The following is a 23,647-nucleotide window of genomic DNA, read 5'->3' as shown; positions in this document are numbered from 1 at the left end:
CTGCAGAACCACTAATCACCACTAGAGGGCAGAAAGAGACCTACGCTCCTCTCTCAGCACCCCGCCCTCCACTTAATTCAACCCTGTGCCTTCCAAGGCCCTCGGGGAGGCTGTGAGGGTCAGAGCAGACAACTGGAGTGGCAAGACTCCAAAATCTAGATCCCCGGTTTGACCCTGAGTTTGACCTTAGTTTTCCCTTCATCCTGTGTCTACTCCATTCCAAATCCTTTCCTGACAGTGTTCCCAGCACCACGCTTGCTCCTGGGGCCAGCCTTGTTCTGTTTTCCCGTTCCCTAGAGGCAGCACTATCAAAGCATCCCAGAACCCTCCCTGACTTTCATCCCTTTGACACAATATGTGCCCAAGAGAATTCCCCCAACAGGCTTTGGTTGCTTGAGCTCTGTGAAAGGAAAAAGAAAGAAAGTGGACAGGTGCACTGGGGAACCCCAGACACTAAAGTCTTGTCCTAAAAGCTGTGCACGTGCACCGGTACACTAGTCTGGGAGGAGCTGTGCAGCAAAAAACAAAAACAAACAAACAAGAAACCATGTTTCCACTTTGCTCTGCAGCCCGGCCTTCCCATCTGTGACCCCACCCACATCAAGGCAGTTTCTGGCAGAGGACTTTGAGAAAAAGTGCTATCCCGGGGCAAGCTTGCGAATGAGCAAATTCTTGTGAAATGTCTGAGTCTCATCCCTTCCCTGCAAGCCCGCTGCTACCCAGCCCAGAGCCTGTCTCCTCTCACACAAAGTCTCAGTCTCCTAACAGGTTTAACTGCCTCGGTTTCTCCCTCCCCCACTCTGTAAGCTTTCTGCCGCCAGGTTAATCTCCTCCAAACACCACTTTCCAGGCACTGCTGGCTGGGAACCCAAGGAACCCCACCCTGGCTCACAACCTTATCACAGACTTCCCACACTCCGCGCACTGCAGGGCACAAGGGCCCTGGAACTTGGCGGTTTAGCTATATCTCTTGCCTCTTGTATAGCACGTGTGTGTGCGTGCACACGTGGTTGGGTTAGAACTTAGGGCTCAGGGCATGCTAAGCACACTCTCCCAGTGTTACCACCAACCCGTTTCTCCATTGTGCCAAGCATTTCATGTTATACCAATTTTATAAACCCAAGGCACAGCACGCCTCTTCAGCTATGCTGGCCCTGGTCTGTTGCCTGGCGCCACCTCACTAAAACCTGCTGCAGACACTGGACCGTCACAGCCACTTTGTGGTTCAGCTCCCTGCTATGCTGGCCCCATCTTCTGGCTCAAGCTTTTATCCATGGTACCCAGAAGAGGGATGCTTGGGGAGCATCGAACCCAGAAGATGCCTGGTAACGTGTGACGAACACGGTCTTTCCCAAATGTAAGATGTAGCGAGCGGTAGGGTAAGAGGAATCAAGGTTAGGCTGGGATGCCAGGAACTGACCCTCACAGGCCTGCTGTCCACTCCGGAGGCTATAGCCAGCTGTACACATACAGGAGCGAGTTGTCTCTGAGGTTGGCAGGCAGAGCTGGGAACAGTCTCCATTGTTGATGCTGCAGGGGTTGGTACCCTCACGCTCTGGAGAAGAGCAGCAGACAGCGTGTAAGGGTTAGTCGGCCTTCACGGAAGACCCAGATGTACTTACTCTTGGGCTGCTAGGGGACAGGGTGGCGCCCCCCATCAACTAGATTCATCTTGGAATTTTGGACCTGTCAGGGTGCCCCCTGTAAACCCAATGCTCAGGTCTTTTGTCTTCCTAGACCCCTGGACCTTCTAGGCACACTGTGAGCCTACACAACACAGGAGATAAGGCAACGAAGTCCCTGTGGGTGGCAAGTGGCACCTAACCCATCCTTTACTCCCATAGCCCACTGCTCTGGCAGGCTGCTCATGGGGACAGCTTTGAAACCCCTCCCCTCCCCCCCCACTGCTGCAAGCCCTCTGGGCACCACACCCCTCACCCTCTGCCTACCTAGCTGGATGGTCTCGTCATACACCTTCATGTGCATGACCAACGTGGTGCTGTTCCTCAGCACCACAGAGCCAGAGCCATCAGCCTTGTTGCACGTGCCCATCTTCTCCGACAATTGATCTGCCCACCACAGCTTGTCCCCTGGGGCAAATAGGAGGGAGTAAGATGCTGGGAAGGAAGGCCCTTTACTCAACCCTCCCGCAGAAGTCATCAGGCTCATGGGATGGTAGGTGGTACCCAGGAGATCCCCCACCATCCAGCCTGGCCTGCCCTTCCATCCTTCCTCCCACCCAAGCCCTCACCCATGATGGCCAGAGCAGTGGCCTTGCCCAGCTGGCTCCGCATGGTGTCAATGACCTCCAGGCCACTCCCGTCTAGATTGCATCGGTTAATTGTGTGGTTCCCAGAGCTGATCCAGTAGAGTTTGCTCTCAGGGAAGTCGATAGCCAGTCCTGAAGGAGAATGGATATCACAGCCATGGAGCCCGGCACCAGGGCCGCATCCAGGGCCGGGAACAGAGAAGGATGTACGGGTCTGGGTGGTGATCTCTTTCTGGTACAAATAAACCCTGTCTGGGGGTCAGAGAATGGAGTTCGCTGCTAGCTAGCCATAGAGGTCTGGAGGTCTGTACAGACAGACAGGAAGTGATGTAGCTGGGCAGAGACAGCATGTAAGCAGGTACAAACAGGAAATGGCTCTCTTGTCTACGAGATGCTGAGGAGGGAAGGTGTGCTGGGGTTTACTCCTCTCTGATCTCATCACCACAGGTCTGGGACAAGGTGGGGTGAGGGCAGGCACGATGGGGACTGGAGGAGACCTAGGGCACCAGAGAGACTGGGAACATCTACCGGGGGACTTAAAGGCCTGCAGGAGCAAGCACATACCCACAGGGCCCTTCTGGCCACTGAAGAGCAGCGTGCGGTTACTGCCATCCATGTTAGCCATGCTGATATTGTCACCATCCGTCCAGTAGAGCTTGCTGGGAAAGTACCGAGAAGAGAGGGTAAGAGTCCTCTCCCTCCCTCCTCACACGGGCGCCTCCCCGGCCCCAGCCCCGAGCCGAGCCGCAGACTCACCCACGAAGCGGGTGGACGACCAGGCCATGAGGCTGCTCCAGGCCCTGCACCACCGCATTCTTGAAGGAGCCGTCTAGCCGGGCCACATTAATCTGCTTCTTGTTGGTGTCGTAACTTGTCCAGAACAGATTCCGGGACACCCAGTCCACAGCCAGCCCATGGGCATTTGGTAAGTCTGAAGGCATAAACGGGGAGAGGCAGATGGTTTTTGCAGGGTATAGGCCAAGGAGAATGTGGCTTCTGGGGCACAGGGGTCAAGAAACCGGGGCTAGAGCACCACACGGAGACGAAGTTTGGAGAGAGGGCATCAGGACTATGGGGGACGCGGCTGCTGTGAGCCCTGGGGTCGGGGGCAGCGTCTGGACCTGCAGAGACGACCGTCTCCACTCCCGTGCCATTGATGAAGGCCCGCTTGATGGCTTGTGTCCGCACGTCGGACCAGTAAACACGCTGCTCTCGGGCATCGTAGTCCAGCACTGTGACATTGTCGATGTCGGGGACCGTGAATGAGATGATGTAGTTGTAGTAGGGAGCATCCAGGTCGACACCCCGGATCTCCATCTGACGTGCGTACAGCAGGAACTTCTTAAACTCTGTGGGGCGCAGGCTGGTCACCGAAGGCACTCCCTTGCCTTCAGGCTTCTTGTCTGCCTCGGTTAGTTCCTCCGAGTCCCCTCTGGCTCTGACGGCCTTACGCTACGACAGTGGTTCTCAGCTTTCCTAACGCTGCGACCCTTTAATACAGTCCCTCACGCTGTGGTGACCCCAACCATGACATTATTTGGTTGCTACACCACAATAACTAATTTTGCTACTGTTATGAGTCATAATGTAAATAAACATCTACTACACGGCGTGCCTGATGTGCAGCCCCTGTGAAAGGGTCGTTTGATGCCCAAAGGGGTCTCGACCCACAGGCTGAGAAGCACCACAAAGATGCGGCATCACCTCTGTCAGGTCCTGTACTAGTCTTGGGAGCCTCTCCTTCCAGCCATCCCTTTGCTAATCACTAGGGATCCCAGGCCTCCCTTCGGCCTCAGTTTACCCACAGCTGTCTGGGGAAGTACGCGGCTTGCTTCCTACCGTAGCAGGTGGTACTGTCCTTCAGCTTCATGAGGTGGGGACAAGCACAGGACACAGTTCGGTTGTAGTTGATGAGGCACAGGTGGGAACAGGGGCCCCGGCCCCCGTTGGCCTCACACGGATTTGGAGCTGACCCAGAGAGAAGACAGCAAGAACACCTGTGACTTGTTGGTCCCTACCGCCCCAGCTCGCACCCTCCCCCGGGCCAGCCCACCCTCACTGTGCCAGCACAGGCCCCTCCTATTCTCCCAGCATCCTCCCTGGCCAATGGCTGCCTGCAAGGTACAGCCCCTTACCCATGGGCTGCCGGGAGGGGTGATACACCTGCAGGTCGAAGGGCTGTGTGTTGGTCCTCTGTACCACGGTGACATTGTGGCCTGTCCACTTGTTGGCCTTGGCCAGGGTGTTTGTTCGCCAGTCGGTCCAGTACACCTCCCCCCCATACAGTGTGACTGCAAATGGGTGTGAAAGGAATTCGTGTCCCCGAAGCACCTCCATGTGACCCGAGCCGTCATACCGGGCTGAGTAGATGGCATCCGACCTGAGTGTAATCAGGGGACAGGGCGGGCCTCGGTGGGACATCCCGCACAGGCACCCATCCTCCCTCACCCAGCCAACAGCCCTCCTAGCAGAACATGCCAGGGAACTCCTCCCCTGAGCCCCACACGGGGTGACCAAAGAAAGAACGGAAGACTGAGGGGGCCAGGGTGGGGTGGGGTCGGCATCCTAGCCCTATGACCCCCAAGGGAGTCTTCTAGCGTTCCTTCCCAGGCTTGCACATGGCATCCGGAGCGTTGGTGTGAGTTCCGGGCAGGCAGAGCCCTCAGCGGAGGACACAGGATGTGTCCTCCCCGCCCCTCGCCCCAAACCCTCTCCTGACAGTGCTGGCTTCACCTTTATTCCCACTGGTCCCAGGCCCCTCCCCCTGCCCAGGTGCTGCTGCCTCAACCCTGGGTGGCAGAGAGCGCCGACCTGGCATCAATCCAGAGGATACGCTTCTCCAGGTAGTCCACAGTGAGCCCGTTGGGCCAGCCCCCAGAGCCCGTCTCTCGGTGGATGGTACGGCGTCCAGCCCCGCTCATGGATGCTGCCTCAATTCTTGGCAGGCTGGCATCCCAGTCAGTCCAAAACAGAATCCTAGGGAGCGTGCAGAAGGCCAGAGTTGGTGGTGGTGGTAGCACCATAAGTAAAATATGGGTGGCGAGCAATAGTACCAAGACATGTCCCTGGCCAGGCTGAACCACAGGGCCAGGAAGGGGGAGGAAGGGATGGACACAGTCCTCACCCATCGCGCGGGTCCAGCGCAATTGCCCTTGGGTGCTCAATGTCACCCGCCAGCAGAGTGGTTCGGAGGGTTCCATCCAGCTTGGCCACCTCAATCTGGTCCAGGTTACTCTCTACCCAGTAGATGTTGCCTGCAATCCAGTCTACAGCCAGGCCCTCCGGTGTGGCCAGGCCATACTGAATCACTACCTCAAAGCTGGTCAGGGCTAGAAGAGAAGGTTGTAAGTGGTAAGAGACCCTGGGGGGGGGGTGGCAGAGGTGTAGCTCCTAGTCCCTCAGTGAGTCACCCTCATCCTGATGGGCTGAGTCCTCTGACATGTCTGGCTCCCACAGGCGGTATTCCCAAGCCTCACCCAGGCCTCCCCCAACCCAGGTGGGGGAGAAAGGGGCTCCGGGGGGGTGTGAGTGCTCTGATGGGCTTAGCTGGGAAAACAGGTCAGGGAGGGTGGAAGCTTCTGGAAACATGTCTGTACACAGTATAAGGATGATGAAACTTGCTAGAAATTACCCCATAAAATGTCCTGAAGATATTCTATGTTACTATGTCCCTGCATTTAGAAACTGTCAAGTTTCCTTAGCTATTCTCCAGACGATGGACATTTGAGATGTTTTCATGTGTACTTGATAACCAACAATACAAATTCCTCCTTTTTCTTGCCTATGTTCAGATGCCACCTCCTGAGGGACCCACCCTGACACATAATTTAAAACCGTCTCCATCAACGCTCTGCCCAGTGCCAGCTGTACATCAGAAGCTCAATACTGAGCCTGTGATGACTCAGGCTACCATGAGACAGAGGGCTCGGGTATCCCATTCCTACATGGTATTTCCCCTCTAAGCCTGAAATTCCAAGATTGGGGAGCTAGTCTTCGGGCCACTCCAAAGAAAGGGTGATCATTTCGTTAATTATCGGGCTAGCAGCAATCGTAATTATGGGCATTAGGCTCTGAGAGATCCACAGCAAAATCTAACCCAATTAATGGGGGGGATGGGGACATAGGGAGCCAGAGCCTCAGCCTTGGGTCTGTGACCCTGAATGCCCAAGTGCCATCTGTGTGTAATCCTGGCACGGCTCCCAGACCCAGCGAGTCACCTCCGTTGTCCAGCAGCTTCCCACGATAGATTTTGTCTTCTACCACATCGGTCCAGTAGAGGGCGCTCTGGCTGAGGTGGAAGTCCAGGGCAATAGTATTACGCAGGCCGGGCACCAAGACACTGTAGTCCCCTTTGTGAAGGTCAATACGGCGGATCTCATGGCGGTTGGAGAAGATGATGAAAGGTTTGAAGGGATCTGGTGGGGAGGGATGTGATCGGGTCGTCAAGGGGTGTACTGTGCCTCTGGGCCAGGCATACAGGGGTCTCTGTTGGCCCTGGACTTCGTCCACACGGAACACTCAGACTTCCATGTTTGGCCACGTGAGCGCCCAGCCCACTGCAGCTTAGGGGCATGACCAGGACTGCCGGGCTGGCTCACCACACTCCACCATGCCTGCCTTACCCAGACTGCGGCAGCTCTCGCCATCAGGCTCCAAGACCCAGCCCTCATAGCAGGAACACTTCACACTGAGCTTGTTCTGGTCACACTTCTGGCTGCATTTGAGGTGCTTGGCACAGTAGCTCTGGATCTGGCAGGTATGGTTGTCAGGGCCCAGCTCCATGCCCAGGGGACAAGAGCACACAATGCCTTCGCCGGGAGCCACCGAGCAGTTGTGACTGCAGCCACCATTATTCAGAGAGCATTGGTCTGTGGGGACAGGCAGGGGACAGGTCCAGGGTCAACATCTGGAAGGAGGTAGGACAGGGCTCTGTGGAGCCAGCAAGTGTTTTGTATCCCGTTCCAAGCCCTGGATTCCTACCCACAGCCCTGTAAAGCCTCCGCCTTGCTTCCCGCGCTCCTCAGGACTAGAACGTAACACAGGAACCTGACGTCTAGGCCATCGTTGCCTTCTCCCCACCGAGCTCTCGACGCTCTCTCCGTTCCTGTACCCTCTTGGGGCCACAGCTGCCATGGGGGCATTTTTGCCTCCTCTCTGGGAGAGACCTCAGGCCAAGGCCCTCTCTTTGATCTCACCCTCTGAGGTGTAATTTGGGGGAGGGTGCAGAGGGGAATGCCCTGACCTCTGACACGCCCTGGAACTTGTACCTTCTTACCACCGCCAGCCGTTTCTGGGCCTGGCCGGGGTAGCTTCATCCTTCACGGTTGTTCTCTTTCCCAGAAGTCAGGTGTCCTGTTTGCTTTGCTCACCCCGTGTGGCCCTCCCTGAACCTGACCCTGTACCTTACCCCTCAATCTGCACACTTAGCTCATTTCTGGGAGCCCAGTTAAATTCCCCTCCCCCCAGAAGACGGCTCAGATCAAACCTCCAGCCTGGCTCCCTATTCAGTGGTTAGGTTAAGGGGGTCTATTCCTGGTCAGGAGTCCTAAGCACCCCCTCCCTGACATGCCTGCAGAGCGGTAGGACTCTGCACTATTTTATTCAAGGCCTCCTCTTTCTCATCTGGAGACACCATCGCTCCTTGCTGGGCCACCTGGTAGAGGCCATGCTGTCGTCACGGGATGCCTCCCACAGGGCCATGGTAAGCCCTAGATCAACGTACACTGTTGGAGACACCCCAAATACTGACCCCTCTTGCCCCAGGCCCATTCCTAACCGCCCTGGCCCGGATGCCTCTCCACACTGCTGACACCAAGACCTTCCCGGGCCTCACCGCAGAGCTCGCCCTCGTCCGAACCATCTCCACAGTCATCTTTGCCATCACACAGCTTGTCAGGGGGCAGGCAGACGGAGGTGTTGTTGGCACAGGGATGCGACGGTGGCCTGCAGGCCAGGGCTTCACAGTTCTCCTCATCCGAGTTATCCTCACAGTCACTGTCACCGTCACACACCCACGCCTTGCTGATGCACCGAGCTGAGGGATGAGATGGGCGCAGAATGAGGAATCAGGCCTGGAAATTGGGACTCTCCATGCCCTGGCCACACCCAGTGGGCTAATCTAACAGGGTCACTGCTGAAGTGCTGTGGAACCCACCACGAACCATGAAGCCTTTTCTATCAAACAGGGTAACAGGGAGGGAAGGAACGTGCAGAAGGCGCTGACGCTCAATCCTGGCCAGGGTTTGGGCTCCCAGGGTCCTTTATGCAGTCTCTAGCCATCCCCAACACTATGCCACCGTTAAGGCTTCAAGATAGCCCCCCACCCCAGGCTGCCACATCTGGGGTCTTCTTTTCACCTGAGTCCCTGCAGCCAAACTTGACATTTGGGTCACAAACATGGGTCACGCCCTCGCAGCTCTTCTCGTCGCTAGAATCCATGCAGTCAGTGTCTCCGTCACAGCGCCACCGCAGGGGGATGCACAGGCCATCTAGCCGGCACTGGAACTCATCCGTATGGCAGCCACCGGGAGGTCTTGTGGCTGGGGGGGGGGGACACGGGTGAGGGGGACATCAGGAGGGAGAGGCACTCTGGGTCTGAACTTTCCCAACCAGCAATAGCGGAGATGCCACCATGTGAACCCTGGTCAGATGCTGGGCTAGGTCTCTGCCTATTCTGCACACCAAGATGAGCAGGCCCAGGGCATGCTGTGAATCTGCCGACAGCCCGGAAGCCCTAACCCATGAAGAGACTTAGATGTCACACCTTCAAGGGCCCCCAGTGATCATCTTATTTAATGTCTCCCTTTTTGACACTTGGGACGTGTACCGGCTAAGAATTTTGTCAGGACGGATCTCAAGCACAGCAAACCTAATTATTTCCCTCATTCACTCCACCCTCACCGAGGGCCAGCTATGCAACATCCCAGGTGCATTCAGGGACTAAAGATCAAGTTCTTGCCCCTACATAACTCAGGGTCTAGAGGAGGGAGCTACATCAAGGCTTTGACTGCAAGCAACGACCCACGTTATGGACACAAAGCCAGTAACGGTGCCAGCCTCGCGGGGTGACACTTCAGACTGTCAACAGGACTCTGTCCAGAAGTCATTTGATCAGGGGGAAACGAGAACTAAGTAACAGCAAGGCACTAAGATCCCTGCAAGAAACGCACCCAGCCAAGGGAGCCCCAGTGTGAAGCCTCTGACATGGGAGAGACAGGGTGGGAGGCAAAGCATGGGTCAAAGGTGGGCGAGGGGTCCAGAAGTCTCAGTGATTATTTTCCTACGTGTGCAGAGCCCCTGCAGCCTGGGGGCGGGGTTGGGGCACAAGCTCACTGGTCCATCAGGGCTTTCCTGTGCCCCATCCGACCCTGTAAGACCAGCAATAGCGGAGATGCCACCATGTGAACCCTGGTCAGATGCTGGGCTAGGTCTCACGCTGTCAACACTGCCCACTCTCTCTGCCATGACAGGCCGGGGACTCGATTCTCACGCCTCAGCTTTCACCAGCTGTCTATGATCTGCCTCTCCTTCCCCAGAGTGCCTGACGTTCAATCTAATTTCCTTCCAGAGCTGTCACCAACACGGTACCATTTCCCAAAGTTCCCACTGCCTTCCAGGTCACGCTTTGGCCGGACTCTCATGCACTATTGGAAGCTGCTGCTTGCAGAATACCTTCATTCCCTTGTAATGCAAGAGGTTTCGCTCGCTTGCCCGCCCGCCCGCCCGCCTGCACCTCTGGAACCCTTCAGTTCCTCCTTTGGTCTTCATTTTCAGAGTCTCCAAGCTTCCCTCCACCCCATGGAAGTCCCACATGCACCTCCTCCTGACGGGTCCTAGGTCAAGGCAGCTCAAATCACAGGTTAACTATCACTGATCTCCGATCTCTGATCCCATACGGCAGGCCCCACCCAACCCATCTCCTCCTATTGCCTTCAGGAGGAGGTCCACGCGAAGGAAGCCATTGGTCCAGTCCCCTGGCTTGCTGGGCAACAGCCTGTACAGATCCTTTCCCAGGCCCTCCTACATCCTTTCAGAGATGATCCTGAAGACTGTCTCCTCAGCCTCCTGTCTCTCAGCTGGATGCATAGTGGGCTCAGGGCACCTAGTATTCACAGTTCTAACTCTGAGGCAGAGACTGCAACTGGTGGGCCGTGGGCCAGAAGAAATGTCTGTTGTCATATGAGCTGAACTACAATCCCCAAAATGATGCTGAACCACCGTACATGTCAAGGCCGCCTTGTTCGGCAATAGTGTCTTTGCTGTATACAACCACTGGGGTAGTAGAGCCTAATTAACAACATTAATGTCCCTATAAAAAGAAAAACATGGGCCCAGAAACAGATCCACTCAGGCAAGGCACACGTGAAGATGAAGGCGGAGTATCGTAAAGGAAGGCCAAAGGTTTCTGAGAGGCAAGAGACGTGTTTTCCTTCATGGGCTGGGGAGGAGCCAGCCCTGAGGATTTCTCTTGTTTAAGTCACTCAGTTTGTGGCACTGTGTTACAGAAACCTTCGGGAACTAATACGCCAGTGTTAAAACAAAGTAAATCTCACAGGGGAAAAAAAAAAAAAAGGCATTTCAGGCATTTCTAAAAGCCAGAACAACCCTAGGTCTGCAGTCTTCCATGGTAGCGATGGGCCAAAGCATAGAAACCAACACCCCAGACAGAGAGGGCCTCCCGCAAGAAGCCTCTTCTGGGCACTGGGCCTCCCTCCCTCCTTCCAACCCTTTGAACTCTTCCTCCTGTTCCGGACAGGGCCTTACTCCGTAGCCCAGACTGACCTTGCCTCTCAGTACCAGATCTCCTGCCTCTGCCTCTTGTGTGGAGGGATTACAGGCGTGAGCCACCATGTCCGCTTAGACTCCCTGTCAGTCTGATGCTGTAACTGGATGTGTCACTGAACAGCATTTTTCTGTGCCTACCTCGCAGACCTCCCTATCAGTATTTACCCTGTTCTTACCCCGGAGGCCTGCAGAGATTAAGTACCTTGCCCAAGGCCACCCAGATAACAAGTTGAAGAGCTACAGCTAAAACCTAAGGCCACCCAACTGCCAGGCCCTCAATCTTAACAGCGTGTGGCAATGACCTGCCAGCAATCTCTTTTTCCCGTGGGACTGGAGCCTCCTCAAGGACAAGAGGCAAACCTCAGACACCTCAGAGTCTCCGGGCGATGACACAATGGAGCGGCGGATGGACGGACCGACGGCCAGTCCGGAGGGCTCACCCTGGTTGGTGCAGTTAGCATGTGTCTCATCGCTGTAATCTCCACAGTCATTGTCCCCGTCACAGGTCCAGTGTTCAGGGATGCATCGCCCGCTGTTGCACTTGAACTGCGTACTAGAGCAGGAATGGCTACAGCCGGCTTCGTCACTGTTGTCCCCACAGTCATTGTCTGGGGGAGGGGGAGAGGGGAGAGTTCGAAGATCTGGTCAGCAGAACCTTTTGTGTGACCCCAGCTTGGCCCACTCTACCCGCGTTCCCACCCACGGCCCGCCCCACCCCCACTGAGAAAACAACAAACAGAAAAAACTGCATAGACTGCAACATGCACCATGGCCCACAGGTGGGAGGGCAGGGGCGGGCTCTAGGAGGCCCCTCCCTTGAGTCTCAGAAAGCCAGGGGGTGGGGATGGCCTTTGCAGCACAGTGAGGGCACAGGGACCCTTTACGTCTGAGGGGCTAGGCAGAGGTTCCTCTGGTTTGTGAGAGGAAGGAAGGCAGAGTACAGGTAAGTGCCCGCTGGCGGAGAGGCCTTTATCCGACCACACCCTGAGCTTGGACATGGCCAGACACTGGCACTGGGTGCTAACTCCCGGGGTTTGCCTGCAGCTGAGGTCAGGGAATTCTGAAGTAGGTACCCGGGGGAACGTCCTGCCTCCCGAGCTCTAGAGTGACGTCCTCTCGCACTAACAGGACTCAAAGACAAGTTGACCAGTTCTCTCGGAGTATACTCCTGACCCTCTTGACGGGGTTTGCGTTTCCTCCCCCAGGTCTCAGCCTCCTGGGTGACACCTCAGGCCCCGTCCCCACCCCCATGCCCTCTCTGCCTCTGCTGCTTTCGTGTGCATGTGTCCTGCAGCTCTGGGCCAAGGAGCCTAGGGGCTTGGGGAAACTGAGGCCAGGGGGGCCTGGGGTGATGGTGCATGTGTTTCTATGCACTGACCGGCAGGCTCAGGACAGGTCTTTTCGTCAGAACCATCCCCACAATCCTTCTCTGAAACACAGAAACCGCCAGGGCAACCATTGGCACTTGAGACGCAGCAAGGAGGGCGGTAACACGGTACCCACCCAACCCATCCATTCTCATCCTCACGTGTGAGCCAGGGCTGGAGCCACCGGGACAGCAAGCACCGCACTGCACCGCACCGCGCACACACTGCACAGCATAGCACAGCGCAGCACCACACACACACACACACACCACACACACACCACACCACATCGCACAGCACCACACCGCACACACACACACCACACACACACACTGCACCGCGCGCGCGCACACACACACACACACACACCACACACACACACACACACCACACACACACACACCACACACACACACCACACCGCACACACCACACACACACACACACACACCACACCCACCGCACCGCACCGCACACACCACACACACACACACACCACACATACACACCGCACCGCGCGCGCGCATACACACACACACACACACACACACACACACACCACACCGCACCACACCGCACACACACACACCGCACCGCACAGGACAGGACAGAGCCTGAGACAGCACACACAACAATCACTTGCACATGTGTTTACGCACACTGTGGTCCCCTGTGGCCGTGCTTCCAAGCCTGCAGCCCAGGGACTGGGCATGGAGTAAGGACCCCGGGAGAGAGGGGTGTAGGTAAAAGGGGGTGGCCACTGGGCTCCTGGTTTTGCCCTCTGACCCTCACTTCCCTCAATCCTTGCATCCTCCCAGAGGATGGGCAGCTCTGCCCTGCCGGGGCAGGGATGACACAAGGCAGGGCCTTCCTTCTGCCCACCCTGGTGCCCCCACAGAATTCCTGGCCCCTCCTCCTTTACCCTAGCCAATCCCCCAGGGCTTCAGTGCCCTGCTGAGGGCCCCAGCCCTCTCCATCTGGGGTCTGGCTGTGACCTCTGGTCCTTTCCTAGGAGCCACAGTAGGAGGAGGAGGTAAGTTCTTCTTACCATTATCACAACGCCAGTTGATGTTGATACATCTGCCATTGTTGCAGGTAAACTGAGTCAGAGGGAAGCAGGTGGGGTAGGCTGTCAGGGAGAAGGAACAGTTGAACAGGGGCCTCAAAGCCGCACATTCTCAGCCTGAGCAGTACATCAGCAGGGACCCCGAGCCAGACGGCGTGAGGGGCTTCACCCGGAAACGGTTCATTCACCCCTGCTAGGCACCAACACAGCACTGAGCCCCTCTGGCCCCCCAAATCAATGCTGTGATGGCAATGCTATTGTTGGATCCCTGCTGTAGACACAACTCAAGAGGCCACAGAGATAACTCCCTCAGGGCTACCAGGTGCCCAAGGTTCTCCAGCCCCCACCCGTGAGCTGCCCCTCCCTCGGCCAGCCTGGCTTCCCTGCTATCCCTCTTACCACATGAGGCTGACTCATCGGAACGGTCCCCACAGTCATCATCCAGATCACAGGTCCAAGAGATAGGGATGCAGCGGCCGCTAGCACAGGAGAACTGGTTGGGTGGGCAGGTGCGAGCTGGGGGCAGGGTGGGGGCGCAGGTGTAAGTTTTCATTATCTGGTCCCTCTCTTCACGGTCCCCTCTCCCCCATCATCATCTGCTCCCATGCCTGCTCCGCTTGACGGTAACCCCTAGTGTCCCAAACCACACCGGTGCCCAACTCCTCCCGAGGGGTCTCTGGGATCTCCTCATGTCCATCTGCACCCATTTCCCTGTGGACCCCTTCCCTCCGCTCTGAGCCCCCTGTCTCTTTTCTTTCCTTCCCCGAGGCTTCCATCTCCCCAGGCCTGGCTGCCCAGCCACACCTGAACAGGTAGCGTTGGATTCATCCTCACTGTTGCCACAATCGTTATCCCCATCACAGAGCCAGCGGTTGGGGATACACCGGTTGTTCTCGCACTTAAATCTGTCCGAGGGACAGGTGTGTTGATCTGGGGAGGGGGAGCAGTCAGGGGTCAGTGAGAGGGCAGAGTCTCAGTTCTGGGTGCACTCAGGCTCAGGCACAGGCTGACTGCCTGGCTGCCAGGGGTGGGCGGGGTGACTCACGGCACAGCGCAGGGGCCTCGTCGCTATTGTCCAGGCAGTCATTGTCTCCGTCACACTTCCAGCGCTCCTGGATGCAGCGGCTGTTGGCGCATGCAAACTCGCCCGGCTGGCACTGGGGTGGGGGCACGTAGGATGGGTTCGCTGTGGGCACCACGGGAGCGCGAGGGGGGAGGTTAGACCCAGGTCATGGCACAGGCGCTAAGATTCCCATACTTCTCAGAGTAATTTCCCCCAGAACGTAATTCTCCATGAGCTAATTATTTGGTTAGAAGTGGTAACTCTTTCTCAGGCAGCCTGTGGCAATTTCTGTATCTCCCTGCAGTCTGCGAGTTAAACAGCTTTGGGGAGAGCCCATTACTACTCATCAGAGATTTGTGTGGTCCACTGATGACTTCCTGAGTCATCTCAGGGTCCCCCAAGGTCCTGTCCTGGATTTTCTCTTCCACAAATCCATCAACTGCACTGCAGGAGTGAAGACAGGCCCCAGACCTCGCGCTCCACACATCCTTTCCCCAACAGGGATACCATCACCCTGTCAGTGGCCCTGAGCTCTGTGCTTCCTCCCCTTTCTCGCCATCTTTCTAGGGTCCCGCGGTGACCACTTCTCTCCTCTGCTGCATGAACCACTCTTGGGGTGTGTGTCTTTGCTACACACACAGTTTCTTGACTATTCGTCCCCCGCCACTCCCTGTCATGGCTGAGGATGCCCTCTCTGCCCCTGGTCCAGTGCCATTTTGTCTCCAACCATTCCTGCCTCGGCTCTCAATGACGTCCATGCCACAAAGACAGTTGTTACCCTGGGCCCTCTCAGTCTCACAGTCTCTACCAACGTGCTCAACCGCCACCCTAGCTTTGCTCTCAGCTGGGTCTCTTTTTGTTTGTTTGTTTGTTTGTTTTGCTTTTGAGAGAAGATTTCACTACGTAGCCTTGACCAGCTTGGAACTCTGTGTAGACCAGGCTGGCCTGGAACTCACAAAGATCCACTTGCCTCTGCCTCCCGAGTGCTGGGATTAAAGATGTGTGTCACCACCGCCCGGCTACTGACGCCTAACCCTGAGATAAGAAAAGTATTCCAACTACAAGAAAGCATAAGGAGGTGACAAAGGCATTTTAAGAAACGGGCCCTGGGCTCAGGCTTTCAGGTCTGATTGCCTGTGCTGACTTGGGCCTCAAGTTTCTTCGCTTGTGAATAGGGCTAATAAAAATGCCATCCCCCAAAGAGATGTTTTTGGGAATACGAATGTTACTACACGGGAAATGCTTGAAACACATAGTCTATGCTCAGTGAGTGTTGGCTACGATCATAAAATAGGAAAGGTGTTTCTCTACAGCAGTAGGGAAACGGCTGAGTAAACGAGAGGACATTTACTAAGTGGCACAGTTGGGCCATTAAAAAATGCTGCTTATGTATTCGAGACACACTGCCGAGTGACAGAAGCCGGAAGCAGCAGAGAGTATGTAGTAGGACCCCTGATGCGGAGACACGGTGTGACATCGAGAGCCGGTAGAACTGGGTGTGATCTGCATATGCTTCTTCATATTTTCCCATATTGTACATTTATTCATTTTTACAAGGAGCACTCTCTTTCATTTTGATCTGAGTTGTGTGTGTGACACAGAGAACTGGACCTAATGCCTTACCTATCGATCAACATCCCCAGACCCTACTTGAGAAAAACATCGCTATTTATAATCATGAGCTCGGGGACTGGAGAGCTGACTCAGCAGTCAAGAGCAATGACCCAGGTTCTATCTCCAGCACCCACGTGGTGGCTGTAACTCTAGTTCCAGGGAATCTGATGCCTTCTTCTGGCCACTGTGGGTACTGCATGCACACAGTGCATAGGCATACACACAAGCAAAATAAAAACAAATAAAATCATGAATGTAAGGGACTGAGGTTGTATCTCCATTATAGACTGATTACCTAGTGTATACGAGGCACCAGATTGATTCCCCGGCACTTTAGAATAAATCAATAAAGGTAATATAGAGAATGCTGTGACAGATAAGAGCCAAAGAGGCAGATACAAATTACCAACCTATGTGACTTACAACAATATAGCAGTGGTCACAGTCCTCATTTCCTTTTTAAAATTTGCTTTTGATATGGGGTCTCCATGCTGGCCTGGACCTTGCAACCCTCCTGTCTCAGCTCCCCAGCCCTGGGATTACAGGTATGTACACCTTACTTGGCTAATTTACAATATTTTATTGGTTTCGTTGTTGCGGTTTTTTGTTTGCTTGTTTTTTGTTTTTTTAAGAAAGGGTTTCACTATGCAGCCCTGGAACTCACTCTGTAGACCAGGCTGGCCTCAAACTCACAGAGATCTGCCTGCCTCTGCCTCCCGAGGGCTGGGGTTAAATTCCTGTGCTAGCATGCCCAGGTTAATATTTTACTCTGCTAATAGCAAATAAAGCTAAAAGGGGTTAAGAACAGCTTCCTCCATACACGGCTGCCTTGTTCCTCACTCACCTGCCCTGAGTCTCCGCACCCAACCTGCCTTTGCCCCCAGAGCCTTCCCTGAAGTTCCTCCCTTACTTCCTGTCATCTCAGACTGAGACCAGAGTGCTTTTGTGCTGGAGCTACCTTCCCATCCTTGCCCAGCCAGGCCCCTCATACCCAAGCAAGTGACGCCATCTGAATCCAACACCTGGTCCTCAGCACAGGCACACTGGCGGCTCCCCGGGGTGGCTAGGCACAGGCTGCTGCAGCCTCCATTATTTACCCGGCATTTGTTGGTGCCCACTGCAGGGGGGTGGACAGGGATGGAGCAGCAGAGTTAGGGAAGGATACACAGAAACTGAGAAGCTGTAACAGGAAGTCAGGAGAGGAACAGCATGTTGAGAGAGAGAGAGAGAGAGAGAGAGAGAGAGAGAGACGACATGGACACGGGACAAGAAGCGACTGGGGAACAGAGTCGGAGGACTCTGTAGAAGGCTTAGGTATCAGAAGCTAGAGTCCCACCCACAACCCACCCTATGAGCCACTGTCCCTGGCCTGTGAAGAGTACCTTGCTGCTGCTGAGCATCATACATTCGGATCTCAAAAATAGGAGGCCGCTCGCTGCGCAGAAGCGTCACCGTGGGGGGCGCCCCTGCTGCACCCCGTTCCAAGCGGTAGACACTGCCACTCCGATACTCGGTCCAAAAGAGGTAGTTGCCATGGTGACACAGGCCAAAGGCATGATTCAGCTCAGGACCCTCATACACAATCTAGGAATGGAGAGGGTGTTTCTGAGGAGACGAGGGTAAATAGAGATGCCTGAGGGGCCCCGGTATTGCTTACTCCTCCAGGTCACCCAGAAAGGACTGCCCATACTATCCTCTCGTGGGGCCATTCGTACTCTGTTATGGCTCCCAAACACACACACGCCCCTGCTAGTATACAACCATTCATTTCTCCACATAATAAACATTTACTGAGATCTAGGGGTGTTTTTTTTGTTTTGTTTTGTTTTGTTTTTTTCCAAAACAGGGTTTCTCTGTGGCTTTGGAGCCTGTCGTGGACCTAGCTTGGTAGACCAGGCTGGCCTTGAACTCACAGAGATTCACCTGCCTCTGCTTCCCAAGTGCTGGGATTAAAGGCATGCGCCACCAACCCCTGGCCTACTGGGACCTGTTAAGGGCCATGCTGTGAAAGGTACGAAGAACAGATTTGTTCTTGAGAACCCATTGTCTCTAGGAGGGCATATATGGGTAATCTGGGAGAAGAGGGCCAGGAGGAGCTGGGTAGATTCCCAGGAAGCAAAGGCTGAGGAGTAGAGGCCTTAGGATGTGTGCAAGGAATCACCGACAGTCTCTAGTGTTGCTTGTTCAGAGTGTTGAGATGTGGAGTGTAGGAGATGAGACCACAGAGGTAGCCAAGAGTTGTGTTGTGAAGGGCCTGTTATACCAGAGTTTGGTCCACACGCCGAAACACAAACACAACTCCTGAAGTACAAAAACCACCCAAGTGGACAAACATAGCTGCCTCACACTCTGGTGCACGATTACACAAAAGTGTGTCGTACACGTGTGTGCAAGAACAGAGGCGCACACACAGGCACGAAAGTGAGAAGTCAGATGGGGACAGACATCCTCAGGTGATCACAACACACACAATACACACACACAGGCGCGCACACATATAAGAAGCACACAGGCCCGGATACACAGACATCCACACTCCCACGGAGTTTCCTGCGTAGAAACAGGGCTTAGCAATGCACACATGCCTGCCCACCTTCCGGTCTGTGCCATTGAGCAGTATGGTCTCGATTCGGTCATAGAAGGCATCAACCCAGTAGAGGCGTCCAGCCGGAATATCCAGGCTTAGCCCATTGGGCCAAAGCACTGTCTTGGAGGTGACAAAGATATCTCGGTGTGAGCCGTCCATCCAAGCCCTCTCGAGCCTCCCTCGCCGGCTGTCCTTGGGGTCTTCCTCCCAATCTGTCCAGTACATCCACCTGTGGGCAGTCAGCACACGGGATCTCTCTGAGCTATTTATGTAGGTTGCACTTACTCCGGCCTCCATCCAGCAGACATCTGGTAAGTGTCTACAGTAGCTGGGCAAGCCTCTGGCAGAGGGGTGCGCTCCCCAACCCTCGGGAGCGCACATCCCTCAAGAAACAAGTCGCTCAAGAAGGTTGTATCAGAGAGTGATAAAATCAGGAGGAAAAGTAAGTGATAAGAACTTGGGCAGCAAGTAGGGGAGAAAACAGCCATGGACGGCTTCCCTGAGACTCAGACTCAAGGCTGACGAGATACTAAATCTGCTGGCACCTGGCGTTCCAGACGGCACAGAATAGGGGGAGAACGGCTAGGTATGGGAAGCTGTGGGCAAACACACACTGGGCAGGCCCAAAGGCTGGGGCAGCACAGGGCCAAGGGGAGCCGGGAGAGAGCGCTGGACTTGGAGAGGCAGAAGCAGATGTCTGGGTACGTATCAGGGTTTCATTCTCTACCCCAAGACGGATGGACAGACACCTGTTTTCTTCTTCAGGCTCCCATTCCTACTTCAGAGGCCTTGCCTGCCTTGGCCCCACGGCCCCTGCTGTGCCCTTCCCCTCCCCCCAACCCAAGGCCCGGGCAGACTAACCCATTGAGTGGGTCCACTACAATGGCCCTGGGGTGCGCCATCTTGCCCTCGATTAGAGTCTTCCTGGTCTGGGCGGCTTTCTCCAGCCTGGCCACGCTAATGGTCTTCTTGGGGCCGTCATCAGTCCAATAAAGGTTGTCTCCCATCCAGTCCACAGCTACGCCCTCCACATTGTGAATGCCTGTGGGGCGGGAGAGAGAAAGGGTGACCCTTTAGAGGACACATGAAGCAGGGAGAGATGGGGGCCAGGCAGGGAGAGTAGATGGGGAAGAGAGGCTGGGGGGGGGGCGGGGTTGCCACATCTGTGTTTAGTCAGTCAATGAAAACTGCCATCGGGTAGCCAGGTGATGCTGAGGCCAATGCTGATTCGAGCTCCTGAATGAGGGCATGTCTGGGCCTGTGCTTAGGTGGACAGCTGAAGCAATACACCCCCCGGCTACTTGTTCAAGTGTGACGCACAGCAGGGGCCTAAAATCCCTGAGCTCACAAAATGAATAAACTAGGAAGTGACTTTCCCCTTAGCCAAAGGCTTCATCTTAAGTATCCTTAAATATCAGTTCCCCCGGTAAAGGGAACCCCAACCTTTTGCTGACCAGGGGTTACTTGTGATTTCCACACAGTCTTATGATTGCTGACTGCTGAGGTTCTCTGGGTTGCATGGAGTGTGGAGAGCAAGGTGCAGGCAGGGCAGTGACTGGCATCAATCAGCCAGACTGACTGGTTAGGGAACCAGATCCCTGGGGACCCCAAAGTACAGATCTGAGGCAAAACACACACAGCGCAGAAGCCTCCATGGGGACGGCTCTGATGAACTCCACAGCGGCCCTGCCAAAGTAGGTCAGAGGGATGGAACTAACAGGACACGTTTTTTCTCAGGCCATGCAAAGGTGCAGGTTCCTGTGGCCATGAGATCCAGCCGAACACAGCAAGCACTCTATATGCTTGTAGACTTGTGGACTGGCCAGCCCAGCTCTGATTCAGGGCCTCAGGCCTCTCCTGGCTGCGTGCTCCAAACAGTTCCAGGGCTCTGAGCCAAAGGCAGAGAGACCCTACGTTTTCCCCAGGGCTGGCAAAGGCGGCCCACGCTGCCTAACCCACCTATCCTCCCGACTCTTTTTGGCTCAGCCAAGAAGGAGGTCATGCAAGGGTCAACCTGTCTATCCCCTCATCTCCATGCCAACCAGCCCAGCCAGCCAGTCGGCAGAGGACTCTTCACACTGTGAGGGAGATGTCTAAGCCTCTGATGTCTTTTTCCAGGCGCCACATCCCTCAGGAGTGCTACCCACACCCCTCCCACTTCTGACGCCTTACCGTCCTTCAGGATGGTCTCCCGCTCCGTGCCATCAATTTTCTGGCGTCCAATGAGGTAGCTGGTGGTGTCCGCAAAGTAGATGAAGCCAGTCTCAGCGTGGAAGTCCAGAGCCCGTGGGTTCATAAGGTTCTCAATGGGGATCATGTGCTCATCTGGGACCTTGGCCCCCATGTCCATGCCTCTAATGATGCCTGGCCGGCCCTTGCCATACACGAGGAACAGTTCATGCTCAGGCTCTAAGGCAGGCACAAAGGGCATGAAGTTACACACACGCACATGCACACATGCATGTGTGCGCACACGTGCGTGCGCACACCCACATGCACACACGAACACACACATGCGCGCACACATGCACACACACCCTGACATGCACACACAGTCACCACCCAGCTTGGAGTCTGGGTCTGAGGAGACGCAATGCCTTGGCTGTGCTGGTCAGGTGACAGAGAGCAGACGGGGCTCTGAGTCAGTCAAAGAGAACACAGGATAACATGCTCAACTCTAGTCCTAGGACAACTGTGCCTGGGGGTTTGACCTGTGGGATGGGAAGTCGGAAAAGGGAGGCTTGTTGTCACTTTAACATTCACTATTCAGTAGTGAAATCTGGGACCTAAAAGGAGTACTTTCAAAATATGTTGGAATTTGGTCATTCTCCACCACTTCCTCTACCTCCGTCCTAGCCTAAACCACATCACTCTTACCCATGCCACAGAAATAGCCGCTTAGCTTCTTCCTGCCACCCAGCCTCTGCCCGGCACCAAGTAAGCTTATTCAGTATGAACCCAATCACGCCATTTCTCTCCACAACGGCCATAAGTTTCTTACCCCAGCAAGGAACATTTCCCTTCACTCACACCCCTGGGCCCACTGGTCTCTGCAAACAACGCCCTACACTGGCCTCGGGGTCTTCGCATCCTTAAGTTCCCTTCTCTCCTCTCTCAGGTAAATCGTGTGGCTATGGCTGGCTACCTTACTTCATCAGAGAGAGCTGGGCTTAGATAGCATGGCCTCTGAGGCTCTCACGGTCATAATGCTCATTTTATTGTCCTCACACATTCTTCATTGTCAGGACAGTGTCAAACACCCAGTGAGTGTTTGCTAAATACTCCTAGAATGAATGGATGGATGGATGATGGATGGATGGATGGATGGAAGGAATGGATGGATGATGGATGGAATGGATGGATGGATGGATGATGGATGAATGGATGGCTGGATGATGGATGATGGATGATGGTTGATGGATGGATGGATGGATGGATGATGGATGATGGATGATGGATGGATGGAATGGATGAATGGATGGATGGATGATGGAATAGATGAATGGATGGATGGATGATGGATGATGGATGGATGGGATGGATGGATGATGGAATAGATGAATGGATGGATGGATGATGGATGATGGATGGATGGGATGGATGGATGATGGATAGATGATGGAATAGATGAATGGATGGATGGATGATGGATGGATGGATGGATGGATGGATAGAATGGATGGATGGATGATGGAGTAGATGAATGGATGGATGGATGATGGATGATGGATGGATGGGATGGATGGATGATGGATAGATGATGGAATAGATGAATGGATGGATGGATGATGGATGGATGGATGGATGGATAGAATGGATGAATGGATGGATGGATGATGGAATAGATGAATGGATGGATGGATGATGGATGGAATGGATGGATGATGGATGGGATGGATGGATGATGGATGGGCTACAGGAATAGCACCTCTGCCCTTTGCTTCTCTGCATGCCCACAGAGGCAGTGGGCTGTGGGGGAACATCTGAGCACCCGCCCCGCCCACCCAGCAGGCCCGCTCGCCCAACCCTCCAAGTCTTTGTCACTCACTCTTGCAGGACTTCCCGTCGCTTCCCAGGCTGAAGCCGGAGCGGCACCTGCAGGTCTTTGCCTTGTGGCTGTTGGCCAGCAGGCAGATGTCAGAGCAGCCACCTGGCTTCCCATACTGGTCATTCTCACAGGCATGACTCCGTACTGGGGGCAGATTGGAGAGCTGTCAGCACCCTCAAGGCCCTGGCTCCTGCTTAGGCCATCAGAGTGGGTCTTTGTTCTTTGGAAGCCACAGGACTAAGGCTGGCCACTAAGGAAGACACAGGCTAAGCCACAACTTAGCCTCAAGCACAAGGGAACTGGGTGTGTGGAGAAGCCAGGCTATCCATGAGAGAGGATGCCAGCAGGGCGGGTAGCTTGGGGGCTGGTTACTAGAAGTACTCTTGACTGAAATAATAATGTCTCCCATTGGGTGGTGGTGGCACACACCTTTCATCCCAGCACTCGGGAGGCAGAGGCAGGCGGATCTCTGTGACTTTGAGGCCAGCCTTGACTATGGAGGGAGGAGTTCCAGGACAGCCAAGGCTACACTGAGAAACCCTGTCTCAAAAAACCAAAGAATAAAAAGATAATGGCTCCCTAGAAGAACTGTGGTCCCAAACCTGGAGTCCTGTGGGGCGAAGCCAGCTTTGCAGGGGACATGGGACCTGCTTACCCCGGGGCTGCCGTCTCTGGTGGTAGATGTGCACGGCGCCACCCTTGTCCACTCGGGTGACAACCTGGTACTCAGTGCTGTTGAAGCGGTTCACTCGGATCACGCTGGTCTTCTGCTGGGTGTTGGCGTTGTCCGAGTTGGTGGCGTACAGGTAGTTCTCGAACACGGTCAGCCCATACAGGTGCTCGATCTGG

General features: G+C 54.9%; 1 protein-coding gene across 2 annotated transcripts in view; it reads right to left on the bottom strand.

Annotated features, from left to right (window-relative positions):
- Lrp1 (LDL receptor related protein 1) overlaps positions 1–23,647 on the bottom strand; it is a 78,556-nt gene that overhangs the window by 28,705 nt on the left and 26,204 nt on the right. The window contains exons 9-35 of one of the 2 annotated variants that reach the window (XM_051176099.1): positions 23,454–23,643; positions 22,799–22,942; positions 20,923–21,159; positions 19,612–19,792; positions 18,757–18,979; positions 17,546–17,747; positions 17,155–17,280; positions 14,532–14,672; positions 14,291–14,416; positions 13,886–14,002; positions 13,469–13,549; positions 12,432–12,482; positions 11,494–11,661; positions 8,626–8,808; positions 8,103–8,303; positions 6,892–7,137; positions 6,487–6,684; positions 5,394–5,598; positions 5,081–5,245; positions 4,405–4,649; positions 4,109–4,237; positions 3,391–3,618; positions 3,026–3,200; positions 2,834–2,928; positions 2,252–2,401; positions 1,950–2,090; positions 1,421–1,555 (exon numbers count right to left, since the gene is read on the bottom strand). In XM_051176099.1, the coding sequence (XP_051032056.1) occupies positions 1,421–1,555; positions 1,950–2,090; positions 2,252–2,401; positions 2,834–2,928; positions 3,026–3,200; positions 3,391–3,618; positions 4,109–4,237; positions 4,405–4,649; positions 5,081–5,245; positions 5,394–5,598; positions 6,487–6,684; positions 6,892–7,137; positions 8,103–8,303; positions 8,626–8,808; positions 11,494–11,661; positions 12,432–12,482; positions 13,469–13,549; positions 13,886–14,002; positions 14,291–14,416; positions 14,532–14,672; positions 17,155–17,280; positions 17,546–17,747; positions 18,757–18,979; positions 19,612–19,792; positions 20,923–21,159; positions 22,799–22,942; positions 23,454–23,643 (4,483 nt within the window). The remainder of the gene's footprint in view (positions 1–1,420; positions 1,556–1,949; positions 2,091–2,251; positions 2,402–2,833; positions 2,929–3,025; positions 3,201–3,390; positions 3,619–4,108; positions 4,238–4,404; positions 4,650–5,080; positions 5,246–5,393; positions 5,599–6,486; positions 6,685–6,891; positions 7,138–8,102; positions 8,304–8,625; positions 8,809–11,493; positions 11,662–12,431; positions 12,483–13,468; positions 13,550–13,885; positions 14,003–14,290; positions 14,417–14,531; positions 14,673–17,154; positions 17,281–17,545; positions 17,748–18,756; positions 18,980–19,611; positions 19,793–20,922; positions 21,160–22,798; positions 22,943–23,453; positions 23,644–23,647) is intronic. The other variant, XM_051176100.1, reaches the window with a different exon arrangement.

Source organism: Phodopus roborovskii, unplaced genomic scaffold (assembly GCF_943737965.1).
Source record: "Phodopus roborovskii unplaced genomic scaffold, PHOROB, whole genome shotgun sequence".
Lineage (NCBI taxonomy): Eukaryota > Metazoa > Chordata > Mammalia > Rodentia > Cricetidae > Phodopus > Phodopus roborovskii.
The sequence above is the reverse complement of the archived record's forward strand: the minus strand, read 5'-3'. Positions and strand labels throughout refer to the sequence as shown.